Here is a 25,578-nt window from a genome sequence, read left to right as displayed (position 1 = left end):
TTAGTACTGTATGTTGAATGTTTTTGCATGGTACATAGCTTTAAAGATAAAGGCGTTGACAAGTCAGTCATTGACATTCACCAATGGATGGATTAGGGCATTTTCACCAAGGAGACAAAAAAAGAAAAAAAAGAAAAAAAATTCAAAACAATAATCAAACCAGTTATAGTGCTGCGGTAAGATATTTTCCGCTATTGGCAGCAGATTTACCCAGCCTTAAGTATACAGCTCAGTTGTTTGCAGTAGAACAACAGATGGAAACTCCATTGAACAGCTGTCATTTTATCCCAAAAATATCAAAGCCTGCTGATGCGATGTTTACACATGTAACATTGTCCTCCCAGGTGAAAAAAAAGTACATTTCAATAATGTACTTGAAGTGCTCTATTTTCACACTCTAATTTTGTACTTAATATATTAAAAATTCTTCTTTAGTACTTCTTAAGATAATCTTAAGAACATCTAAGTGTACTCAACTGTGCTAGTTTGAGACACCATGAAATATGAACTAAAATATGCTTTTAATATACTATCTCTGTATTTAAAAAATACAGAGATAGTAAAAAATTATAGAAATGTACTTTTTTTTTCACCTGGGCTAGGCTCTGTGATGATGGGGTGATACCCATGTCTTTATATAAGTGTGTTTGAGGGCCCATCCAAAATAATGTTGTTCCAAACCCCACAAATTCAAGCAACAACTCTGTCTTCATCCAAGTCATTAGAAAAAAGACTAAATATAAGCAAGCAATTTCCTTGGTCTTCTCTGAAATCTGTAACTGCAGAACATACAGGGATGAATTCTCCCAGTCCCTCTGGCTGCACTGATGTGAAACTCAGGCACACATCAAATGAAGCTTACAAAATCCCTGTGCAAATGTCCTCCTGTTATTACCTCGCAGAACTTACAGAACATCTCTCACTTTGGTAAGTTGAAGAACTCCAACTCTCATGTTGTTTCAACTTCTTTATTGTATATTTACCTTTTACTGGTACTGCAGGGACGTCTGTAGATTACTGTCTCAATCAGACAGTGTTTACACTTAAGCTCTTGAGTCTGAAAAGGGACTGGGTAGGTTTTCACTGTAGAACTACCTCCAAATACTCTATAAATTGTCTCTCAGTATGAGGCCTTGAGAACGATTTAAGTTTTGGGAGACTTGTAATTTCAGTCAGGCTGCTGTTTCATTGCATAATTGTACCTGTCGACCCAGAGGAACATACTGCTGATTCTGAAATGTTCGGTTCATTTCAAGTCTGGTAGGGTGATAAATATTAAAGGGCTCTATGTCAGAACATGAAAGTCACAGTACTGATTATGATCATGCCTTCATTTACATTCTTTAGGCATGTAATGAACTCACTGTTTGTATTTTCATTTAGCTTACAAGCCAAATTAATAATATTTAATCTGCAGTGTGAATGAGGCAAGAATTTTAGTGGAAATTGTATGAAATATTGATTAATGAAGTAATAAAAATGTATTATTATTTTTTTATTATTATTGCTTTTAAATCTTTTAACATCATTCTGCAGATCAAAACAATGTAACACTGAAATGTCTTAAAAATATCTGAAACTGTGACATCTCCTCATAAAACACAATGTGAGGCAGATGGCCATAGCAAAAGGTACAATATCGTTCTTTTTATTCTCAATAATGGCCATTAAGGTGCTCCTCATCAAAACACTTAAGCACACAAGAGGGCTTTTCATGCATTCTATATGGGCTCCCAGGTGGAAGTTCATGCTGAAAAACAGATGACCTTTATCCGTTTGCCTTTATTTTCCTTCAATTTTTGCTGACAGAAAGCTCTTTAAAGCTATAAGTGCTGACCATTGGGATGTACTTTGCTTGGAGTGTGTTGTCTGATTATATGGGTCAGCAAATTTCCATATAAGCATACCTCTAGATAATAGGAAAATTGCCATTAGAGATTCCCAGGTGGCCTGTCTGAAATGGTTTGCAGTGGAAAGGGAATGCACATCTACATAAGCATACAGAGGAAAAGGCATGGTGCTGATGAAGGATGATTGTTGGAAAAATGAGAAAATTAAGAAAAATCATTTTTCTATTGTTATTTTAAAGGTACACTAGGCAACTTTTGGCCCCATAGGTTAAAAAATATGACTGGATGCATTTTGTGGAAGAACATTAGTTTGGTTGTCTGAGTGACTGTGTGGATGAATATTCACTGTTCAATAAAATACCTTACTCACCTTTTGAGGAATAAAAACACCATCTCCGTGTCACTTTTACAACATTTCAAATCCCTCAACTCTCAGATCTCCGTTAATGTTGATTCTTGTTTTATTACGAGCTGTCTCGTTCTCTTTTGCCAGCAGAATCTCCTCAGTTTGGTGTTTTTTAAACAGGTAATTCCCCAGAGATTTAGCATGCTCCATGTCAACCTTACTCATTGTTGTGACAACTAACCTATGACAGACCCACAACATAGATGCGTGAAAAGTAACTTTTCTCTAATTCCCCGCAAAGATCTTCCCGTAAGGTCTAAAATATAAACACTTATAATAGGCTTTCTATAGTGAATCAGGGTAAGACAAAAACATGTTTTGTAAGGATTGATTATGTATTGACTCATTATTAAATTTAGTTAATTTTAAACAAAAAAAGTTACATAGTGTACCTTTAAATACATATTTATTATTATTTAAAATACACTCAAACTTCCACATCCAGCGTGCTCTGTGTGCTAAAACTGTGCCACATCATTTGGATTCTACATGCGGAGCTGCTGCCACTCTCTGCTTTAGTGACAAATGAGGACATCTCTCTACATGAGATTTGAGCGGCATTAGGGCTACGGTGCGAGAGTCACGCTTGATAAACCACAGTAAGAGGTGGTCATTTTAAAGCCCTGACATTCTGTCGGCCATCACTGATTAAAGAGTGATTGACTGTCACTCACAGGCTCATCACATGCTTGCACAGAGACCTCATGTGAATTCCTGAGAGTAGAGGTATTAAAATCCCGGGATCTCTCTGACTCGATGACAGTACGGTTTAATTTAATGCAATAATGTCAATGCTTAATGCACAGTAACAATGAAAACTCTTTTGACAGAGTGATTATGTGCCTCATTTTGTGAAAAGCTGATGCAACAGAAAGATTTAGATACATCAACTCAACACTCGAGAAAAGAATAATGAGTGAAGCGATCCTCCATTAGATGCATTTGACTGACATACAGTCTGCAGATATAGTAATCCACTGATAATTATTATTATTTCTAATAGCTAAAATATAATGTGATAATATTATTATTATTAAAAAAAAAAAAAAGTATCAAGGTTCCCACAAAAATTTTAAGCAGCACAAGGGTTTTCAATAGTGATAATTACAAGAAATGTTTCTTGAGCACCAAAACAACATATTTGAATGATTTCTAAAGGATCATGTGAGATGAAGACTGGAGTAATCGTTATTTTAAATTGCAATAATATTAATATTAGTGTTTTACTGTATTTTTAATCATATAAATACTGTCTTGGTGAGCATAAGAGACCACACAGCTGCAGACTTTTATGAGGCAATGCCGTCTAGAAAATCAAAGAAAGATTTGTTGCATGCAGAGCAGTTTTCAAGGCATTGCTGCAAAGGCTTTCTTTCATTTTAAACTTTTGTAATTTGTCTACTGCAGAATCACTTTGGAGTAAGCCAGCTGGAAATTGCACCACATGAGGCGAATCAAAGTTTAATGATACAAGTTACTTTTTATAATTATTCTTATAATTCTGCCATCAGATCTAGTCTAGAGTCTTGTAGTTTAAATTGCATATGGAGAATTTATAAAATAACTGGGTATCTGCTTCAACTCAAACTGTCGTTTTGCTTCTGCTATGAAAAATGCCTGCCACTTCTTCATTCACCAGCTTTGGCAATAACAATTTTCTAATGTGGGGGGAAAATCAATTTATCCCCACCATTTTTCTCTCCAGGTAGCGGAAAAAAATGATAGCATATGCATCATATCACTGGGCCATTTTCTGCCAGTCTCTCTCTTAAATAATCCATTTATTGAGCCCTGTGGATGTTCTGATCACTGCACACCAAAATGTATGGGTGGATTTAATCTGAAGCACAATCCCTAATGTGTGGTGCTTGTTTTGAGTGTATATTTATTTTCAGTGATTTATAACAAGCTGAAAGCTCACATTTATTGAGCTTTCACCATTCGACACATTAATAGATATCTGAGTGATACGAGAGACATCAAACTAGTATTGCTATTCAGGAGATTGTTTACCTGGGACTCAAATATGCAGTTTAGTGGTCATCATATAAAAATATTTCACAACTGACCAGTTTTCCTGTGGAATCATTTGTTTTGTTTCCATCACGTTGGTTGGCATTGGCATTTTGTCTCAGTGACTTCTTCATGAGTCACTGAAAATGTCAGAAACTGTTCAGCCTTTTATGTTCAAAACGGAGTCGTAGAATGATAGAGACACTCAAGAAGAAGTGACAACATTTTGAATGCAACAGGACGTTTCTGAACAGTTAGTTGATGTATTTATGTAGCTGATATGGAGTTAACTATCTTAAAGTCATTGATTAGCATATTCTGTCATGATAATCTATAAATCACTCGTGTGGGAACAGTTGTAAGATGCTTACAGAGCCAGAGAATATATGCTGCATGAAGATAGAACAGATGTAGTTTAGCTTATAACTTGTCATTTTGTCATCTTGCTTTTATGACATGCTATTGCATTTGTGTTACCTACTATAATCAGGGTTGCCAGGTTTTCACAACAAAACCCACCCAATTGCTACTCAAAACTAACCCAAAACTAGCCCAATCGCGTTTCACAGGGGGCCCCACAGTAAAAATCGCGTTCCGGGGGGTAAAATTTGCGTTTTTGACGGGGCTCCCTAGGTAAAAGTCGCATTCCAGGGGCTAAATATCATGTTATTTGGGGTCACTTCAACCCGCGGACATGAAAAACAACCTGCGGCAACAGTGTAAAAGTAGAAAACCGCGGACTTGGCAACACTGACTGTAATGCAGTAACATGGCCTCACCCCCTTTGTTGCATGTTCTCGGAAGCAGGGTTTATGTAAATTCTAGGGTTAGTGATGTCACCAACCCGGGAAGAATCTAGATGTAGTCCCTACCAGCCGTTTGTTGTAGTCCTTAAACAGAGAATTCTTTAAAAGACAAAATCTCTGTTTACATTGAACTTTCAGTGCTGTAACTTTGCAGATACTGTTTATGCTCAAGCAGCAACATTACACACTAACTAAAGTTAAAGAAGTGAAATCGCAATGAACCACCCCTTTTCTGATCTCATAACGTTAACTGGACCTTCGGGTGAAACTTCTCTCTGGTGACGTATGGAAGGAAGACTTCTCCAATCATTTAGTTAATTAAACTCTGCCCCTGCAAGCTCATGTACATCTGCCACCATTTTTAAGTGCAACACTCACATCTCAAAATCCAGTCAACAACTGATGCATAGAACTCATCTTTTCCGATAATCTGTTACACTCGGATGTACGTCACAATATGGACGAAAAGCTCTCTTGCTACTTCCGTCTCATGGCGACTTCAAATCCTCATGCTCACCACTTTCACCCAACAAATCCAAACACTGTTGATCTGGCATGGGTTGAGCCTAATTCATCAAAACAAAAGAAGATTACTAACAAACTATCCACGTCTCCCCTTGATCTACATTCAGAGTTAATTACCTGCTGTTGTTCACTCCTTAGTGGCCACTGACTCATGTGAAATTAGATAAAGATATTCTTCAGGAGAGAGAACAGTAATCATTGTGATCACTGACAGTTTTATTGTGGAGTGCTTGGCTGCACTGCATTATTGGTCTCAAAGGACAGATCATGATAAAGCCAAATGTGCTCTTCAGCTGTTTTATATCAGGTGTGCAAATCTTTATTATTATTTTTTTTCCTCATAAAACCATATCTTTCAATATATTTGCAGTTCAACATTTTATTTATTTTATTTTATTTTATTTTATTTTGTTTTGTTTTTTGAGGAGAACGGGAACCAAAAGTGAAAAGTAGCTAATAAGAGCCCATCAAACTCCTTTAATTCTTCAAGCATACTAAAGCAGACTTACTGAGAGACTGCAGTATTTCCTGTTTCCCAAGTTATATTTGGAGTTTAAATGATTTACTGAGTGTTAGGACCCAGAGGGAATAATTATAGAGTTTTATTGGATCGTCATTGGGAAGGGATAAGGCAGATAATGAGATAAAAAGCCAAAATTGTCCTTCAAGCTACAGTATTTAACCAGAAGTTTATAAGATGAAGATGTCTTCAGCAGCCATCCTTGCATAATTAGCTTCAAACAGAGAGAAATGTTGGTCACCCCTGCACTTATATAACAGAGAAGTTCAAAAAAAAATTTTTTTTTTTTTAAGACAAAGTACATTTTCTGAATTCGCAAAAATGGGACCAGTTACTGTATGTTCCTCTGTTGAATGAAAGCAATAAGATTTATCAATATCCTAAAATGCATTTGGATTTTTAATTGTTAAATTAAATGATGAAAGAATGTTAGCAAATGGGAAATTATTTGATAATCTGAAGCCGTCGTCAACCATAAAAACAGAAAACAATGTGCCCAGCCAAGCTCAATGAATACATTTCATATAGCGTTCCAAGAATTTTAGAGTATAGTTCACTTTAAATGCAATCATGGGTGCACACTATTGTAACAAATTCCTGAGGAAATTGGTGAAACTTTTTATCTTAGCTCATCCTTACCTAATAACGAGTCATATGTAAAGTAGTGGTTTTGAAAACATACAATATTCGATTAAAATAACAATGTGAATCTTCATGTGTGAGTTGTCTGGAATAGCTCAAATCAAACAGCAGCTAACATGCATGAAAAGTCACTTCCACATTTTGTCATGCTATAGTACACTGTGAACATCTTTAGACACATACATAATTATGGAGCTTTAATGGTTAATTTAACCCTAAACTCTCTTCCTTTATTTAAATAAAGTTATACAGCTGGCTGTATTTTATCCAATCACAGACAGACGTGTCACAGGCTGTTCAGCAAAACGTGCTACACACACCCCCATCACAGTTAATGAGGCAAAAAGCAGGTGTAGTGAATGCAAATTCTACTCTCTTTGAAGGGGCGGTCATGGATTTCACTATACATTTCAATCAAATCGAATGGTTAGATTGAATTCAGAGGTTATCATGTGCAGGATCTGATACACAGTAAATGTTCCATAAAGCAGACTTTGCGGATGCAAATAAAGGGGCGTTGGCAATCCGGACCAATCAGACAGAAGCACAGCAGACAGCAGTATTTGCCAAAATAGGTAAACATATGACACAATAGTGGGATATACCACATACATTGTCTGTATTTAATTTCTATACTTGCTTATAGTTTTGTTGGCTGTTCAGTGAAAATGCTTTATATTTTATTTAATTAAAATCAAATAAAAGGTTACTCTCTCTCTCTCTCTCTATATGTATATATATATATATATATATATATATATATACATGTATATTTAATCCAAATTAAAAGGTAACATTTACATATGTGTGTACTGTGTATATTTATTAAGTATATATAAATACAAACAAATACATGTATTTATTTAAGAAATATTTATGTATATTTATATATAATTTATATATCAATATAAATATTTTATATAAACATAATACATTTTTGTTAAATATACATGCATGTGTATGTATTTATATATTCATATACACAGTACACACACATACATTATGTAAACAAACTTTTATTTTGTATGCGATTAATCATTTCACAGCACTAATATATCTTATATAACACACAACATTTAAAACATCCAATTTTTTCTTGACATTAATTTATGGATAAAATGTAGATTTTTAAACTACTTTAATTTGAAGCAGACAAATATGGGAATATTATATCAAAACTTGAGATATATAACAAAAACACAGAGTTACAGACATTTAATGTGTTATAACATTCCCCAGTCCACCCATAAAAAATATTATTTCCACACATTTCTCATTTTTACCTTATAACATGAATAAAGGGTAGAGTCTACATGCTTGAAACATATTTGTTTACATCAGACATAATGAAAATATAATGATAATAAATGGCAAGAATCCTAACACAAGGCATTCATCTTTAGTCTTTTGAGTTTGTTAATCACACTTACAATTCCACGGCGAAACACAGACTGGGAGAATCCAAAACAAAGTATATTTCCCAAGCTGGATGCTGAGCAAAATGACATTGTGATAAATCTATGAGGATCAACTTTTTCAAAGAGGTCTGTTATGAATAAGGCAGCGACTGCTACAGTCCATAGGCTGCTGGGCAGGAACAGGGCCGTCTGTACCATGCCTGTTACTGTGACCCGCATCTGGCTCTTCTGCTGAGGTTGGGAAAAAGATTCACTGCTCTGCCCCATCTTTTTCATATGTTCACGCAGATAAACAAAAGTTTTGCCCCAAGAGATTAATAATGTGATCATTGGACAAGTGCAATATAGCAAATACAAAAAATTTGACATATGAAATAAATACAGGTCTGACTCTAAGCTTGCTGATGATGTTGTGTTCAGATCATGAGAGGTAAAATTCTCTGGGACGGGCTCAAGCAAAAAATATGATACTGTTCCCAAAGTCAAAGAAAACAGAAGCATTATCTGATTCAGAACGAAGCCGACATATAATATGACTCTAATATTCCTCTTAATCCAGATAAAGATGGCACGATGTTGAGGAACAATTGACATGTAGTAGAAAATGCTAATCCAGGCATTGCATGAGAAGTTGCCGCAGAAAAATTGATAAATCAAAACTCTGCATAGCGTTTGAAGCCAGAAAGGGGATTCAAAAAGAAGCATAATAATGGTCAGGGCAGTGAGAAGTTGTTGAAATGTTGAATTGAATAACACAATGATTAACAAGAAGCGCAGTGGATTGTGAAGCGTCACTCCAGAGACTGGTCGCATTAGGCAAAAAAAGAAGATGATGTTGAAGACTGTGGCTGTGAGGCAAAGGGGACTGGAGATCAAAGCAAATAGCCAAGGCTCCATCTTCAGTGTTGCCTCCAATCAGTTGTCTATGGTGGCAGTCCAGAAAATGCCCTGCTCTTCCTGATACACCTAGGCTTTTATTACGACATCGCCAATAAATAAGGTGAAAGTAAAATAGGTTGGTGAATTAAATGTGGCTCAACGGCCAACCATAAACAAATCACACACATTCTTACATGGTTAAAAACAGAACTATTCACAAGCTCTTTTTGGAGTGTTACGTAATCAGTGCTACTACAGAAATTATTGTTTGAGTTCTCAATACTTTAGATAGAAAAACAAAACAATACTTTTTAAATAAAACTATTTATAAATATTGTAGATTGAAGACTTAAAGGGTTAGTTCACCCAAAAATTAAAATTCAGTCATTAATTACACACCTTCATGTTGTTCCACACCTGTAAGACCTTCGTTCATCTTCGGAACACAAATTAAGATATTTTTGATAAAATCCAATGGCTCAGTGAGGCCTGCATTGCCAGCGAGATCATTTCCTTTTTTAATGCCCAAAAAGGTACTATAGACATATTTAAAACAGGTCATGTGAGTACAGTGGTTCAACCATAATATTATAAAGCTACGAGAATACTTTTTGTGTGCCAAAAAACAAAGTAATGACTTTATTCAACAATGTCTAGTGATGGGCGATTTCAAAACACTGCTTCATGAAGCTTTGAAGCTTTACGAATCTTTTGTTTCGAATCAGTGGTTCGGAGCGCCAAAATCACGTGATTTCAGTAAACGAGGCTTTGTTACATCATAAGTGTTTCGAAATTTCAATAGTTCACGTGACTTTGGCAGTTTGATACGCACTCCGAATCACTGATTTGAAACAAAAAAATCATAAAGCTTCAAAGCTTCATGAAGCAGTGTTTTGAAATTGCCCATCACTAGATATTGTTGAATAAAGATTATTTTGGTTTTTTTTTGGTGCACAAAAAGTATTCTAGTCGCTTTATAATATTATGGTTGAACCACTGTAGTCACATGAACTGTTTTAAATATGTCTATAGTACCTTTTTGGGCATTGAAAAAGGAAATGATCTTGCTGGCAATGCAGGCCTCACTGAGCCATCGGATTTTATCAAAAACATCTTATTTTGTGTTCTGAAGATGAACGAAGGTCTTACAGGTGTGGAACGACATGAGGGTGAGTAATAAATGACATAATTTTCATTTTTGGGTGAACTAACCCTTTAAGAGTTTTATATTTGTATTCTTTTAAGACTCCTGTCTTAAAATAACTTTCCATAGCTACTGAAGAATATGACAGATTTTATCTCCAAAATGTCATCTGATGAGTATTAAGAAAATAGCATCCTATCCTATCGTATTATGCCAGATGTTGACATTATAACCAGATGTTGAGATTGAATTATTTAATTAGTGGTGCTTTATAATAATACTCATACCTGTAGTTACAACTAGGGATTTTAACAAGTCTTTAAAATAAAATACTACAGTATAGGTCAATATACGTAATTTGCCTGGTGGACAACAATAAAAAAAAAACATAGATTTTACATTGAAAAAAGGACCCAAGCCATATACTTTAGATGGACTACAACATCTTGTGTGTTGGCTCTGACCAATGAGTAAACACACAGAACACCATAGCAACCACATAGTTTTGCACAGGTAAGCACTTAATTTTTTGCCAACAAAATGTAAAACAATGTTCATCATTGTAAAACCTTAAGTCAGTATTCATTATTGTAACTCATTGTTCACTTTTGCATATGCATGATGCAGCTGGGCTCCTGTATTAAAGTGTTTAATTAGCCATGACAAGATGATGCAAACCTTTATGTGATATTTGCGTCGGTTAGGATGCTGCATGTTATGTAAAAGACAATAATGACTTGAATAAAAGGTCTATAGGCACAAAGGCACATTCAAATTACACATGGACAAAATCCTAAACCATTGCTGGCACTTCTTTTTGATAAACTATTTAATTTATTCTCTGATATTAAAAAAAGGGGGAAACATTATCTCTCCTCGTGTGAATAAAGGAAATGAATAGTGAATAAAGCAATTAAAATAATTATAATTAAAATAATACAGTGACAGCCACTGTAATGTGAAATGAGACTAAACTACATTACAGAGTGAAGTTTTTAAAGACGTTTTACTGTGCTAAGATAAAGTGCAAACTGTAATTTTCATATCAAGTGTTCCATTTAATGCTCTTGAACTTATCCACTTCTTAAATGACCTTATTTTTCCTAAATGCCGCAACTAATACTATAATTGTACAGTATGTAAATCTGTTTAATAAATTAAATTAATAAATAAAATTTTTGTAATCAGTACTTACACAAAAATCTGGCACAATGATGAAAAAAGTGTCTTTTTTTTATTAAACATGTATTTACAATATAGCTGTACATTTACATTCATACAAAACAGCCCCTAAAATAATTAATATCAATAGAGGTACAAAAGAGTTTGAGAGAGAAATATATCAAAGGACACTTCAGTTTCCAAAGAGAAAGATAAAGATCTGTCAGTCCAGTCCAACATAATACAACCATTTGTGTGTGTGTGTGTGTGTGTGTGTGTTAGCAGGGAAAAACAATATAATAAATATCATCTGGGGGGAAAAAATACAATGCCACTTACTTTACAATGATTATTTTGTGTATTGGAGTAAAGAACATATAACATCTGTTGTGTTAATTTAATAGACTTTCAAGGAAGTGGTTGATATTCAACAACCACAGGTAAAAATGTATAGGCATGACAAAATCTTTTCTTCAGAGTCAATACTGATTTTGTATTACAGGCAAATATTAAAGGACTAACTGCTACAGTTACGACCTACTCAGAATTGTCTGTGAAGATTCTCAGTTATCCAGATCATTGAATAATGTTTAGTGTTATTCTTGTCATTTAGACACTGTGAACTGATTGCGAAATTCAGTGATACTTAGTTTGAAACGGGGCAGCAAAGACACCTGATATTATTATCCGTCTCAGATCTGATGTGCTGTGACAACATATGATTGGATTTTAAAGGGATGGTCTCTGATTTTTAGAGGAATGCTCAATGTTATTTTAGTCAAACTTCAGATGTTCTTCTGTCTCACTGCATGCTAATGTTGGACCTTCAGAAACCGATGTTATTACCAGATGTAAATGGGGTCAGATTGTCTCAGGGAAGAGTGGATGGCCCATGACAGCGGTTTTGCCCCAAATCACATCTGTGATCGTGATTCACATGGTTAGTGTAACACAAAAAGTCCTGAAAGGGCACTGCGTACGATAAGGTTAAATTCCATCATCAGTTCACAACATCATCATGTCAACGGAGAAAAATGTCCAGGTAACCTAGAACAACTCAGTCAATCCAGAATCACACTACTGTTCAAATGTTTGGGGTTGGTATGATTTTTTTAGTCTCTTATGCTTCAAGGCTGCATTTATTTGATCAAAAAAGACAGTCAAAACAGTAATATTGTGAAATATTATTAGAAACTAAAATAAAGTTTTTCTATTTTAATTTATTTTTAAACGTAATTTATTTTGGTGATGGCAGAGCTGAATTTTCCAACACAGCAGCCAGGATTCTTTGATCAATAGAAAATTCAAAAGAAGAGTATTTATTTGATTTTTTTTTTTTTTTTCTTTACTGTAGCTTTTGGTTAATTTAATGCATCCTTGCTGAATAAAAACATTAATTAAAAAAAATCTTACTGACCCCTTAAGGATTTGTTCATTATCAATATGGCAGATATTTCACATCATAACACAGATGGGTAATGTTACATTAGACAGAATCATGTTTAAATCTACAATATTTCTGCACATTTTTTTTTTTTTTCAATTTCTGAATTAAGCCACTTTACTGAATGAGTTTGGTCTCTGTTAGCAGCTTCTTTGTGAAACAAAAATCAATTTTAAATTGTCCTGCATGTTTGTGCATGAACTCATTTCATTATTAACAATGCTTTTAGGCAGAATAACATACAATTATAAGCCAGGTTTGGACAAGCTACTGTTCTTGAAGCATTATACTTTTCAAATAGTGTACCACGACTTCCTCTTACAATGTTGCCACTTCAAAGATATTTCTGGAAACCTAAAAAATTGACAGGCTTTAAAATATGTGTTTAGTTTGTTGTTCTGTTAAGAGTACGATTAACACTTCAGAATCTGCATTCATGCACTAAAGATGACCGTGTCATTCTCCATTCCAGTTTCTATCCAGAGGGCATTTTATTGAATTAATACAAACACCTCCTAACACACCACTCACATCCCATAAATGACCTAATGTTGATTGATCCAACACTTGGGGCAAGCACTGTGAAAACTACAAGCTACTACTTACACAGATCAGAAGATTCCGCTGTTCCCAAAGCGAGGGAATCTCCAACTAACGATCCTTACTGGATAGAAAGGGCCTCACGACACGTTTGCCGAAGGAGACACAGGAGGAACGGACAGCTGAACTGAAAACTACAGGGTCGGATTGTCCATCAGATGTAGTACTCTTGCATGCTGTCTCTCATGGAGTTGTGAAGGTGAAACTCTGCCCTGTAAGCAGCTTCAAGGCTACGTTGGTGCTCCTTTTCTTGGAGGCTTGCAGTTCTTTGAGCTTGTCGATGTTGGTAAAGGAAACGGGTCATCACTGCCAGCACACAGAGTGTACTGAAGACTGCAGCTGTCACCACACCTGCGAATCAGAACGGACACTCAGCTTATGGGTGTTTTGAACTGGAAATGGGGCTGCTCACATAGGACCCATTCTTGCATTTCATAAAAAGCTAAATGGAGACCAATGGAACAGAAGAAAAGGAAGGTTTGTCAAGGCACAAATTTATATATTAAAGGGTTAGTTCACTCAAAAATGAAAATTCTGTCATTAATTACTCACCCTCATGTCGTTCCACACCTGTAAGACCTTTGTTCATCTTTGGAACACAAATTAAAATATTTTTGATAAAATCAAAATGAGGCCTGCATTGAGAGCAAGTTAATTTAGACTTTCAAACGCCTAGAAAGGTACTAAAGATATATTTAAAACAGTTCATGTGACTATAGTGGTTCAACCTTAATGTTATGAAGCGACGAGAATACATTTTGTGTGCCAAAATATCGACTTTATTCAACAATATCTAGTGATGGGTGATTTCAAAACACTGCTTCATGAAGCTTCGAAGCTTTACAAATCTTTTGTTTCGAATCAGTGGTTCGGAGCGTGTGTCAAACGATCTCAAACTGCCAAAGTCACGTGATTTCAGTAAACGAGGCTTTGTTACGTCATACGTGTTTTAAAATTTCAATGGTTCACGTGACTTTGGCAGTTTGATACGTGTTCCGAACCACTGATTCGAAACAAAAGATTCGTAAAGCTTCGAAGCTTCATGAAGCAGTGTTTTGAAATCGCCGATCACTAGATGTTGTTGAATAAAGTCGTTATTTTGTTTTTTGGTGCACAAAAAGTATTCTCGTTGCTTCATAACATTAAGGTTGAACATTTTAACTGTTTTAAATATGTTTTTAGTAGCTTTCTGGGCATTTGAATGTCTAAGTTAACTTGCTCTCAATGGAGGCCTCACGAGCCAACAGATTTGATCAAAAATATCTTAATTTGTGCTCCGAAGATGAACGAAGGTCTCACAGGTGTGGAACGACATGAGGGTGAGTAATTAATGAAAGAATTTTCATTTTTGGGTGAACTAACCCTTTAAAAGGGTTGCATTCTTTCGGAAAGGCCTCTTACCCTTTAAAAGAACATTCCATGTTTAAGTTAAACTTAATAGGCAGCATAACAGCATAATGTCCATTATCACAGAAAATATTTTAGATTAATAAAATAAAATAAAATAATTACAATGACAGTAAATGTGCCAGTAAATGCAATACTTGAATACTCCCACACATTCTACAAATTCTCTTTCTCCTTTAATGGAACATTTATGCTGACAATAAATAACTAACAGTCAACAATTCCTTGTGACAATTTTAATGGAGATTTTATTACCATAAGTTACTGCGCACAACAAATTACCAATACAAAGTCATTACCCATTTCTGAAATAAAGAGAGCAAAAAGGAAAGATGAACATAAACAATACGTGTGATAGTGAAAGCTCATTTCATACTTCACTGACTGTTACAAATGAGACAATGAAGCAGACTGAGGTGGTAAAACAAACCTCCGATTACAGCTGAATCAGGCTGGCTGTCGTCTTCACGATGCTCGTTATCTTTTCCCACCTCCTCTCCATGATCTACAAGATGGTGGAACATGCATCACACAGAAATATAGCACAGACTGAACTCTAAAGACATATTTTTTCTCTGACAGTGCAATATGTGTGTGCAAAATGCAGTTGCTTTACATTTTAAGGGTTTAACCCTTTTGTTTTTCAGAATGCCCATTATACCTCCTTTTCATTATATTATTTCTTCTTTTAAAAAATATCTGTTCAAAATTAAAAAGTTATTTTTGTGTCTAAATCTATTAATTTCAGTTACGGCAGATCAGTGCTTGTGTTGCTTGGCAACTCTATGTAAAAATGGTTTAAATATTCTGCATCGTTCTCGCCATTCAGAATGTTTCAATGATATCCTGTGCATTTTATGTTTTTTTTTTTATTATAAACTGATTTACATAATTTAGCATCTGTATCTATCTGTACTGTACATTTTAAAGAAATAATTGAAAAGATAATGGCTGATATAAAAAAAGGAACTTTCTGGTTCTCATCTAACATCACATTAGTTTTTATATGAAACGGGATCATGCTCATTGCTTCTTGCAATTATTTTTAAGTGTTTGCTTTTTAAATCGCATCTATTTTTCTTCTAACTAACCCAGCCATAGGAAGTCTTTATTATGCCAGTAGTAACTATAAAGCCACATGAGCCACTAGTAGCACAAAAAAGCACACCAGGTGACCCATTGTCATCACAATTACCATGGTGAATTATGGGATGTTTCCCACCAAACACATAATTGTGATGCTCATCCTTTTTTTAAATTCTTATTTAAGTGATGGATATGATATGTCTGACAGCACTCAATACCAAAACTATTCCTTAAATTGTATTGCAAAGAAATGCTCTACATAATGCACTCAAAGGCAAAAAACGATCCATTCTCAAACAGCGTGATCATTTTGTACTGATTTCTAAGAACATACCTAAACGAGAGACAGAGGTTGAAAGATCAGCTAATGCTCCGCAATTTGATTCCAGTAAATGTCCTCGTATGCTGACCAGAGAGCTACCTCTGTTCAATAATGCTGCCTTCAATGGAGCAACGTGGTTATACTGGACAGATGAGAAGCAGCCGATGAATCCTTTGGACCCAGCATGAGCTACCTCATCATCCATTACATCACTTCCTGTTTGGAAAAAGAAAACAATAAAAGTATAAAAGTCAGAGATTGTTTCATTCACACACATTTACAGTAACTGGTCATTAAAAACACTGCTTACAGCTATTGTGAGCATTTATTTCAAAAGTTACAATTACAGACAGGCACGAACACATGAAGTCTCACTGTTTTCAAATCCCTGAATATTCCAGACACAGGCACAATTCTGCTCATGTGTTTCATGATTGTCAGACACCTTGAGCGACTTAAAAAAGATAAAAGGCTTCAAACTGAAGTCAGCCTTCATTGTTGAATCACCCTTGTTTAATGTCAGGAAAGGGGAAAATTCAAACCCATCAAGCATCATGACAGATTCTGAATAGTCAGGGCACTATGTAGCGGGAGTAGAGGAAGGTGCAAAATAACATGAGTATGTATCAAGATAGGTGTTATCCATATTACAGATAATGTTAAATCCCCCAAAGGCTTTAAAGGATTAGTTCACTTCTGAATGAAAATTTCCTGATAATTTACTCACCCCCATGTCATCCAAGATGTTCCTGTCTTTCTTTCTTCGGTCAAAAAGAAATGAAGGTTTTTGAGGAAAACATTCCAAGATTCTTCTCCATATAGTGGACTTCACTGGGGTTCACTGGGTGCAAGGTCCAAATTGCAGTTTTAGTGCAGCTTCAAATGGCTCTACATGATCCCAGATGAGAAATAAGGGTCTTGTCTAGCGAAATGATTTTAAATTAAAAAAAAAAAAAAAAATACAAATTTATGTACTTTTTAACCACAAATTCTTGTCTTGCACTAGCTCTGCGATCTGCATGCATGACCTTTCAACGTAATGCATTGCACATCACAGAGCAGTGCAAGACAAGCATTTGTGGTAAAAAAGTATATACATTTTTATTTTTTTTAGAAAATGGCCGATCGTTTCGCTAGATAAGACCCTTGTTCCTCTTCTGGGATTGTGTAGCACCATTTGAAGTTGCACTGAAACTGCAATTTGGACCTTTCACCCATTGTACCCCAGTGAAGTCCACTACATGGAGACGAATCCTGGAATGTTTTACTTAAAAACCTTAATTTCTTTTCGACTGAAGAAAGAAAGACATGAACATTTTGGATGACATGGGGGTGAATAAATTATCAGGAAATTTTCATTCAGAAGTGAACTAATCCTTTAATTAGTGTCTTTTTAAATAGGATCAATTAGATTCATTACCTGTGACTTTCCCCAATGTCAGTGACTTCATAGAGTTAAACGCTGCTTCATATGAAAGTGTGTACTTCTTATTTTCATGGTCAACCTACAAAAAATAAATAAATAAAAAATCAGGGGCAGTTGAATGAATACATGATAAATCACTGTCAACAATCTGTCAGCAATTTAGCATCTTCAGTGTCTTGGCACCATGTTGAAAAAGTCTGGTGTGAATCAAATAAACTTGCTAGATTTTTTTGAAAATCCACATTCAATGGGAACAATATATGTACCAATTTGGTGACAGTAGGTAAAACTAACCCCCCCACTTTTGACAAAAGGTGGTGCTACTGAGCCCCTCCACCACGTCTGCTTCTAAGGCTTTGCCCATGTCTACTGGCTGAGACCTCAAACGTGTGTGCCAAGTTTCATGCAAATTGAAGCATGCTAAGAGTCTCAAAAGCATCCAAAAAGAATATTAAAGTTTGATGCATTGCCATGGTAACAGTACTTAAGATATCAAGAATCCTTTTGCAGGTCTACATCTGCCGTGTCTTGACATTATTCTGATGAAGTTTATAGCGAATCCTGTAAAAATAAGGGTGATTTCAAAGCATTTTGAAAGTGACACTTCCTGTTGCCGGTTGGTGGTACTGTGACTTTGACTCACAATAGTCACATCCATGTGATTGGCCTCCTACAATGAACACACAGCTGAAGTTTCATCAAAATCAGTCAATGTATGCAGAAGTTATAACACACTTCCCGTTTCTCTATTTTTTGCCATAAATTCATTTCAACGCCATGGCCAAACAGTTCGAGATATCAAAAATCTGCTCGCAATTTAGCATCCTTAATGTCTTGATTTTATACTGACTGAGTTTGGTTGCGATCGGATGAATCCCTTAGGAAAAGTACATAAAATTTCAGACCATGCATTTTTTAAACAACCCATAATAGCCAACTTCCTGTTGGGCTGGTGTGAGACTTAGAGTGCAAAAGTTGTTCGACCCGATGAGATCTATAACTGTATGAAGTTTGGTTACTGTAGGTGAAAAGGGGTGTGCTACAGAGCCCCTCAAATACAACCATATAAAAGGGTGTGCAACAGAGCCCCCCCACGACCCCACCCATGACAACTTGTGCCCGGCCCTGATGGCTGAAGATTACTAAGTGTGTGCAAAGTTTCAAGAGTTTTTGAGCATGTTAAGGGACCCAAAAGTGCCCAAAAGGTCGAAAAAAAATGTACCTAAGGAAAACAATAGGTCAATTCAATCAATTCAATCAATTTCAGTTATGTAATGTCTTTTGTGTTCTAACAATTTTTTCACATTCTAGCATGTTTCACGTATGCAGTGAAATATAACACCTGAACAAACACGTCCTTTCCCTCCCGCTGGATGTGAACTCTATGCAGCCGTCCGTCTGCCAGGCTGCTCAGGATGGGGCTAAACACATCCGGTCTCTTCTCCTTATGCAGTTGGTACCAGATTTGTAAACTCCCTGAGAGGAACAAATCAATGCATTAGCATATTTGGCAAACGTTACTTATAGCTCTAGTCAGGGATGAATGATTTTGTTGTGAGCATGTTGTAAATCATTGTAAAAATCCATTTTATTATCCATTTGGTACTTGGATTAGTCAAGCAAAAATTAAAACCATGTAACTCCAGTCATGGTGAATTATGTATGTTCCGATATAAGTGAGTCATCCTGTAGCGTTCTTACAGAGCTCAGCAGATGGACTCCTCAGCTCCAGCACCCAAGATGAGTCTTGCATAAGTCTAAGACAACGCATTTATATATAGACTATGCAGGACCTTAGCAGCTGCTCTTAAAGATTTATAAATATTAATTCCCTGGCAGCCTCTAGCCCTTTTTACTCTGTATTGAATTTGTCAATACACATTTATTTGTCCCTCCTACACACATATAGTGCAGATAAAGGGTCAAGGTGCAGGTTGTTGCTGAGATTCCCTCACAAAGTTGGTACAGTTATATCTGAGACGTCTCTTGACTTTCTTTGTGTGCCAAGGATTACTGCGCACCTAACACTTTCTGTCAATATTTCTAAAAAGCATTGTGATTGGTTTTAGCACAACAAGAATGTGGGTGGTACTATTATGTAGGAATGAGTGTTGCACAATAAAAATCCATATTTTAGTAAGCTGGGTGAAGGCATGGCTGATCTTAAAAGAATAGCTCTTTCTGCTTTTACTCAGCCTCTTGTGGTTCCAAACCTGTATGATTTTCATTCTTCCATGGAACACAAAACTTGGGACAGTGGGATGCCGCTCTTTTCCATACAATGAAAATGAATGGTGACCAAAAGGACAAAAAAGCACAAAAAAGTATCATAAAAGCAGTCCATATGATTTAGCACTATATTCTAAATCGTCTCATGTCATATTGTTTTTGTCATAATCAATCATGTCACATTTAAATATTCAAAATTTTCAAAATCAAATCTCAACAATCACAAAAATCTCAATTTTCATGTTTCATGTGCTTAACATAAAACTATTATATGACTTAGAAAGACTTGGAATATAAAATTAGTAATTTGGATTATTATGATATATTTCAGTTTTATTTTATAGTATTTATTAAGGATTTGAACAAGCTTTTAATTTTATATTTTCAGTAGTTCATTAGTTCTACTTTTTATATTTATAATTAGCTTTAATTTACTTTTTAGTTCCGTTTTAGTAATTTTAGTAGCCTACTTCATCTTGTTTTATTTCAGTTAGTTGCCAAGGCAACATTACTATTTTGTGTTTCATCTAATAGTTAATAGTTTTATTTTTAATTAACAAAAACATATATATATATTTATGGTGCTTTTGTCATTGCTGGAGCTTAACAGTTTTTGGTTATCATTCACTTTCATTGTGAAAAGAGCAGCTTGAAACATGCTGTCTAACCTCTCCATTAGTGGTCGATGGAAAAAAGAATGTCATATGGTTTTTGAAACGACATGAGAATGAATAAATGATGACAGACTTTTCACTATGATAGCTGAGTGAACTATATCTTTTTAAGAGTTTTAGTTTTTCTCAATCGCTTTGGCTCACTTTTTCTCTCTCAAAACAATAAGTTCAGGTCTCTGAACAATTAGTTTCTTGTTCACATCAGATTTGTATTTCTTAATGATTTAAGCAATTTGCATATGTTTTGGCACACATGTGCAAAAGAGAAAGTACAATTGTCACAATATCTAAATGCTTGTTGATCAAAACTGATGAGTTGATTCTCAGTGAAAATGTCAAACTCTTCACAACTTCTAAACATTCTTTCATTGAGTGAATCTCCACATGTAAAATGATTAGTTATCAAAATCTATCAGACATGCATGTATATTCCATAAATACCCATGAATTGGAATATTTGTAATGTCTGCTGAATTGGCAAATATCCTGCCATTGTAATGAAATAGGAATTACAATCTTACCAATCAACCAATCAAGTTTGGAAGCATACAGTAGGCTATATGGAGTTTGCCTAGCGCAATCACTATAATTTTTGAACATGGAGGAATGTCTAAATCCCTAAACAGCAACAGCAGTTTATTTTTGTAAAAATGTGTCACATATAAACTGAAAATACACAGTTGTTTCTTGTGGAAGATCAAGATATGTAAAGCCCGGAACACACCAAGCCGACGCCAACGAACTAGTGGTGACGAAAGCAGACTGCGGGGTCGGCAGCGTTTGGGTCCAAAGTTGCCCTGACACACCAAACCGACGCTCAACACCCGACGGCCAAGTAGCACGTCCGCTCTGCGCCTGCGTAAAAAGAAATGCCTTTCCATACCAGCAGGTGGCAGTAGCTGAACAGCCAATCAGAATGATCAGATGGCCTGACTGACGAGCTCCGACGCTGATTCAACATGTCGAATCGGCCGAAAAAAGCCAACAAGGACCAACTTCAGCCGACGGTGCGGAACACACTGAGAAAACTTAGTCGGCCGATGAACAAAAACTACCCGACGGCCGACCGTCGGCTTGGTGTGTTCTGGGCTTAAGAATGTGTGGTGTTAGGGGAAGACATAATAGAATATGTAAAATGAGCATGCAACTGTACATTTTCAGTTTACATGTACCACATTTCTACAAATATGTGCTGTATAAATAAAAATGTTCAGTCTCACTTTATGGTGTCTTTAATTACTATGTAATAACATTTAAATGAATAATTTGATACAATGCACTTATTGTGTACATTTTTACATTGTACTTATATTAAAAAAAAAAAAAAAAAAAAAACGCATGTAATTATGACTAATTAAATCTAGAATTACACTGTTGACTATTCCCTATTCCCTGACCACCCTTACACCACCCCATACAACCAAACCTGTCCCTAACCTTACCCGTATCCCACCTGAATAGCAGCAAATGTGTTTTGCAATACAATATGAACACAATAAGCACACTGTACTTATTTTTTTATGTAAGTACATACAATAGAACTAATATACATCTAATATAAAGTGTGACCAAATGTCCATTTTCTTTTTGAGTACTACAGCATTGACTTTTCCTAGTAAATTTTTACTTACTGCTGAAATATGTATCTACAAAGCTCAGTGTGATACGCAAGAGCATTCAGCTAGACACAACCAGCATTCTTGTATAGTGTAGAAAACAGACAGTCTAACTAAAAAGTAGAAAGCACATGAAATTTGTATTTAACCAACTACATTGCCAAAAGTTTTGGGATGCCTGCCTTACGTGCACATGAACTTTAATGACATCCCATTCTTAATCCGTAGGGTTTAATATGGAGTTGGCCCACCCTTTGCAGCTATAACAGCTTCAACTCTTCTGGGAAGGCTTTCCACAAGGTTTAGGAGTGTGTTTATGGGAATTTTTGACAATTCTTCTAGAAGCGCATTTGTGAGGTCAGGCAGTGATGTTGGACGAGAAGGCCTGGCTCGCAGTCTTCGCTCTAATTCATCCCAAAGGTGTTCTATCGGGTTGAGGTCAGGACTCTGTGCAGGCCAGTCAAGTTCCTCCACACCAAACTCACTTATCCATGTCTTTATGGACCTTGCTTTGTGCACTGGTGTGCAGTCATGTTGGAACAGAAAGGGGCCATTCCCAAACTGTTCCCACAAAGTTGGGAGCATGAAATTGTCCAAAATGTCTTGGTATGCTGAAGCATTAAGAGTTCCTTTCACTTGAACTAAGGGGCCAAGCCCAACCCCTGAAAAAAAAAACCCACACCATAATCACCCCTCCACCAAACTTTACACTTGGAACAATACAGTCAGGCAAGTACCGTTCTCCTGGCAACCGCCAAACCCAGACTCGTCCATTGGATTGTCAGACAGAGAAGCATGATTCGTCACTCCAGAGAACTTGTCTCCACTGCTCTAGAGTCCAGTGGCGGCGTGCTTTACACCACTGCCTCCGACGCTTTGCATTGCACTTGGTGATGTAAGGCTTGGATGCAGCTGCTCGGCCATGGAAACCCATTACATGAAGCTCTCTACGCACTGTTCTTGAGCTAATCTGAAGGCCACACAAAGTTTGAAGGTCTGTAGCTATTGACTCCGCAGAAAGTTGGAGACTTCTGCGCACTGTGATTTTACGTGGCCTACCACTTCGTGGCTGAGTTGCTGTTGTTCCCAATTGTTTCCACTTTGTTATGATACCACTAACAGTTGACCGTGGAATATTTAGTAGTGAGGAAATTTCACGAATGGACTTAGTGCACAGGTGGAAACCTATCACGGTACCACGCTTGAATTCACTAAGCTCCTGAGAGCGACCCATTCTTTCACAAATGTTTGTAGAAGCAGTCTGCATGCCTAGGTGCTTGATTTTATACACCTGTGGCCATGGAAGGGATTGGAACACCTGAATTCAATGATTTGGAGGGGTGTCCCAATACTTTTGGCAATATAGTGTACTTCCATGGTAAAAAAAAAAAAACCATCTAAACATTTTGACCAGTAAGGCTCACACAATGACAAAAATACTTTTTATTTTAGTGGCACTGGCCAATTTACTGACACATAAACTAGGTTTTGAAGCATGAATTAAATGTTTTGGGTGAGTAATTACATTTTGCAGACATGCAATAGAGTTCTGATGTTTCAGCAAACAGTTGTGACAATTACATTTACAGTTTAGAGAATGTTAAGACTGTTTCAAAAAATGTGCCAAAGCGATTGAGAAAAACTGTAATGTGAGCTTGAAGAATAGGATTGAATTAGAAGCTTTGGTTATGAGAAAAAGCCTGATCTTGTTTGGCTGTTAATATTTTGCTAGTTAATTGTGATTTACTGTTAATACGATTCGTACACCTTCCAGTGATCTACAAGGCTGTAAAACTGAACCAAATCAGCAGGATTAATCAACAGCCTTGCGGCCTTAATCTAATTAGAGAAGAACACAATCAGAGAACTATAACTTTTTATGTTTCTTTAAATTTAATCTCGCAGCACAGTATTTCAGATAATAGGGGACGTGAGTAATTAATTTAATACTGCAATATCCCTATTATAGACATATAAACCTTTCATAAACTAATGTGATCCAGCATGATATACGTTTGCACAGCCATCTCACCGTTCCGTGCTAAGATGATGGCTACATACTGCTGGCTGAGAGTGTTGACTGTGAGCAGCATGGCAGGACTCTGAGTGGTCTGGAAACTCAGTGCCATGTTGTCCCTGGTCTTGCTGTACTGAGAGGGGACAGACAGCACTGTGGCCGACCTGTTCTGTATGACAGAGAATGGCTCCTGAAATATGTAGGTGACCGATGCTCCTCTTTCAAAGGACATGGACACCTCTGTGGACACAAAAAGACCAGATGGATATTGTCACTGGCTATAAATCTAATCAGAGTACACCTGATTTCCTACAGGTTTTGTTTAAACACTTTAAACAGGGGGTATGTGACTATGGAAAATCTGTGAAGACAAACTCTGAATGTTGGCTTGATAAATCCTTGTCTGAATATATAAAAAAAATAATAATAATTTGTCCTGTAAATTTGAAGGCTGTACAGCTTTGAAGTCAACATAAAAGACCATTTACAACTATTTTTCTATAATATGACGACAGAAGGAAGGAAGGAAGGAAGGAAGGAAGGGGAGATTTTCAAACATTTTTTAAAATCTTTTAAAACACAGATTTTAAAAAAGTTTAAAACAAAATGAAAGGGTTAGTTAACCCAAAAATGAAAATTCTGTCATTAATTACTCCACATGTCGTTCCACACCCGTAAAACCTTCGCTCATCTTCAGAACACAAATTAAGATATTTTTGATAAAATCCGATGGCTCAGTGAGGCCTGCATTACCAGCAAGATAATCACAAGATAAACACTTTCAGATGCCCAGAAAGCTACTAAAGACATATTTAAAACATTTCATGTGACTACAGTGGTTCAACCTTAATGTTATGAAGTGACAAGAATACTATTTGTGCACCAAAAATAACAAAATAGCGACTTTATTCCACAATATCTAGTGATCGGTGATTTCAAAACACTGCTACATGAAGCTTCGAAGCTTTACGAATCTTTTGTTTTGAATCAGTGGTTCGGAGCGTGTATCAAACTGTTAAATTCACGTGATTTCAGTAAACGAGGCTTCATCACATCATAAGTGTTTAGAAATTTCAATGGTTCACCATTGGGGGGGGCGTGACTTTGGCAGTTTGATACACACTCTGAACCACTGATTCGAAACAAAAGATTTGTAAAGCTTTGAAGCTTCATGAAGCAGCATTTTGAAATCGCCCATAACTAGATATTATTGAATAAAGTCATTATTTTGTTTTTTTGGCGCACAAAAAGTATTCTTATTGCTTCATAACATTAAGGTTGAACCACTGTAGTCACATGAACTGTTTTAAATATAGTAGCTTTCTGGGCATTTGAAAGTGTTAATTATCTTGCTGGCTATGCAGGCCTCACTGAGCCATCGGATTTTATCAAA

The 25,578-nt window shown here is 36.0% G+C and overlaps 2 protein-coding genes across 2 annotated transcripts in view; both read right to left on the bottom strand.

The window, feature by feature from the left end:
* Nucleotides 1-8,141: 8,141 nt before the first annotated feature.
* LOC127518861 (uncharacterized) lies at nt 8,142-9,407 on the bottom strand. The gene has a single exon (XM_051906074.1). It carries the CDS (start codon nt 9,075-9,077, stop codon nt 8,142-8,144), a length of 936 nt encoding a protein of 311 aa, XP_051762034.1. The 5' UTR covers nt 9,078-9,407.
* A 2,010-nt stretch (nt 9,408-11,417) lies between these two features.
* The window catches only part of cntnap5a (contactin associated protein family member 5a), a 79,696-nt gene continuing 65,535 nt past the window's right edge, over nt 11,418-25,578 (bottom strand). Inside the window, exons 19-24 of the mRNA XM_051906218.1 lie at nt 24,201-24,425; nt 18,992-19,125; nt 17,644-17,728; nt 16,236-16,439; nt 15,246-15,320; nt 11,418-13,759 (exon numbers count right to left, since the gene is read on the bottom strand). Coding sequence (XP_051762178.1) covers nt 13,563-13,759; nt 15,246-15,320; nt 16,236-16,439; nt 17,644-17,728; nt 18,992-19,125; nt 24,201-24,425 — 920 coding nt within the window. The 3' untranslated portion in view covers nt 11,418-13,562. The remainder of the gene's footprint in view (nt 13,760-15,245; nt 15,321-16,235; nt 16,440-17,643; nt 17,729-18,991; nt 19,126-24,200; nt 24,426-25,578) is intronic.

This window comes from Ctenopharyngodon idella, chromosome 9 (genome assembly GCF_019924925.1).
Source record: "Ctenopharyngodon idella isolate HZGC_01 chromosome 9, HZGC01, whole genome shotgun sequence".
In the NCBI taxonomy this organism is placed as follows: Eukaryota; Metazoa; Chordata; class Actinopteri; order Cypriniformes; family Xenocyprididae; genus Ctenopharyngodon; species Ctenopharyngodon idella.
The sequence above is the reverse complement of the archived record's forward strand: the minus strand, read 5'-3'. Positions and strand labels throughout refer to the sequence as shown.

Bases quoted from the DNA above. Each gene is read 5' to 3' on its own strand.
- LOC127518861 (XM_051906074.1), bottom strand. From the start codon at position 9,077: ATGGAGCCTTGGCTATTTGCTTTGATCTCCAGTCCCCTTTGCCTCACA.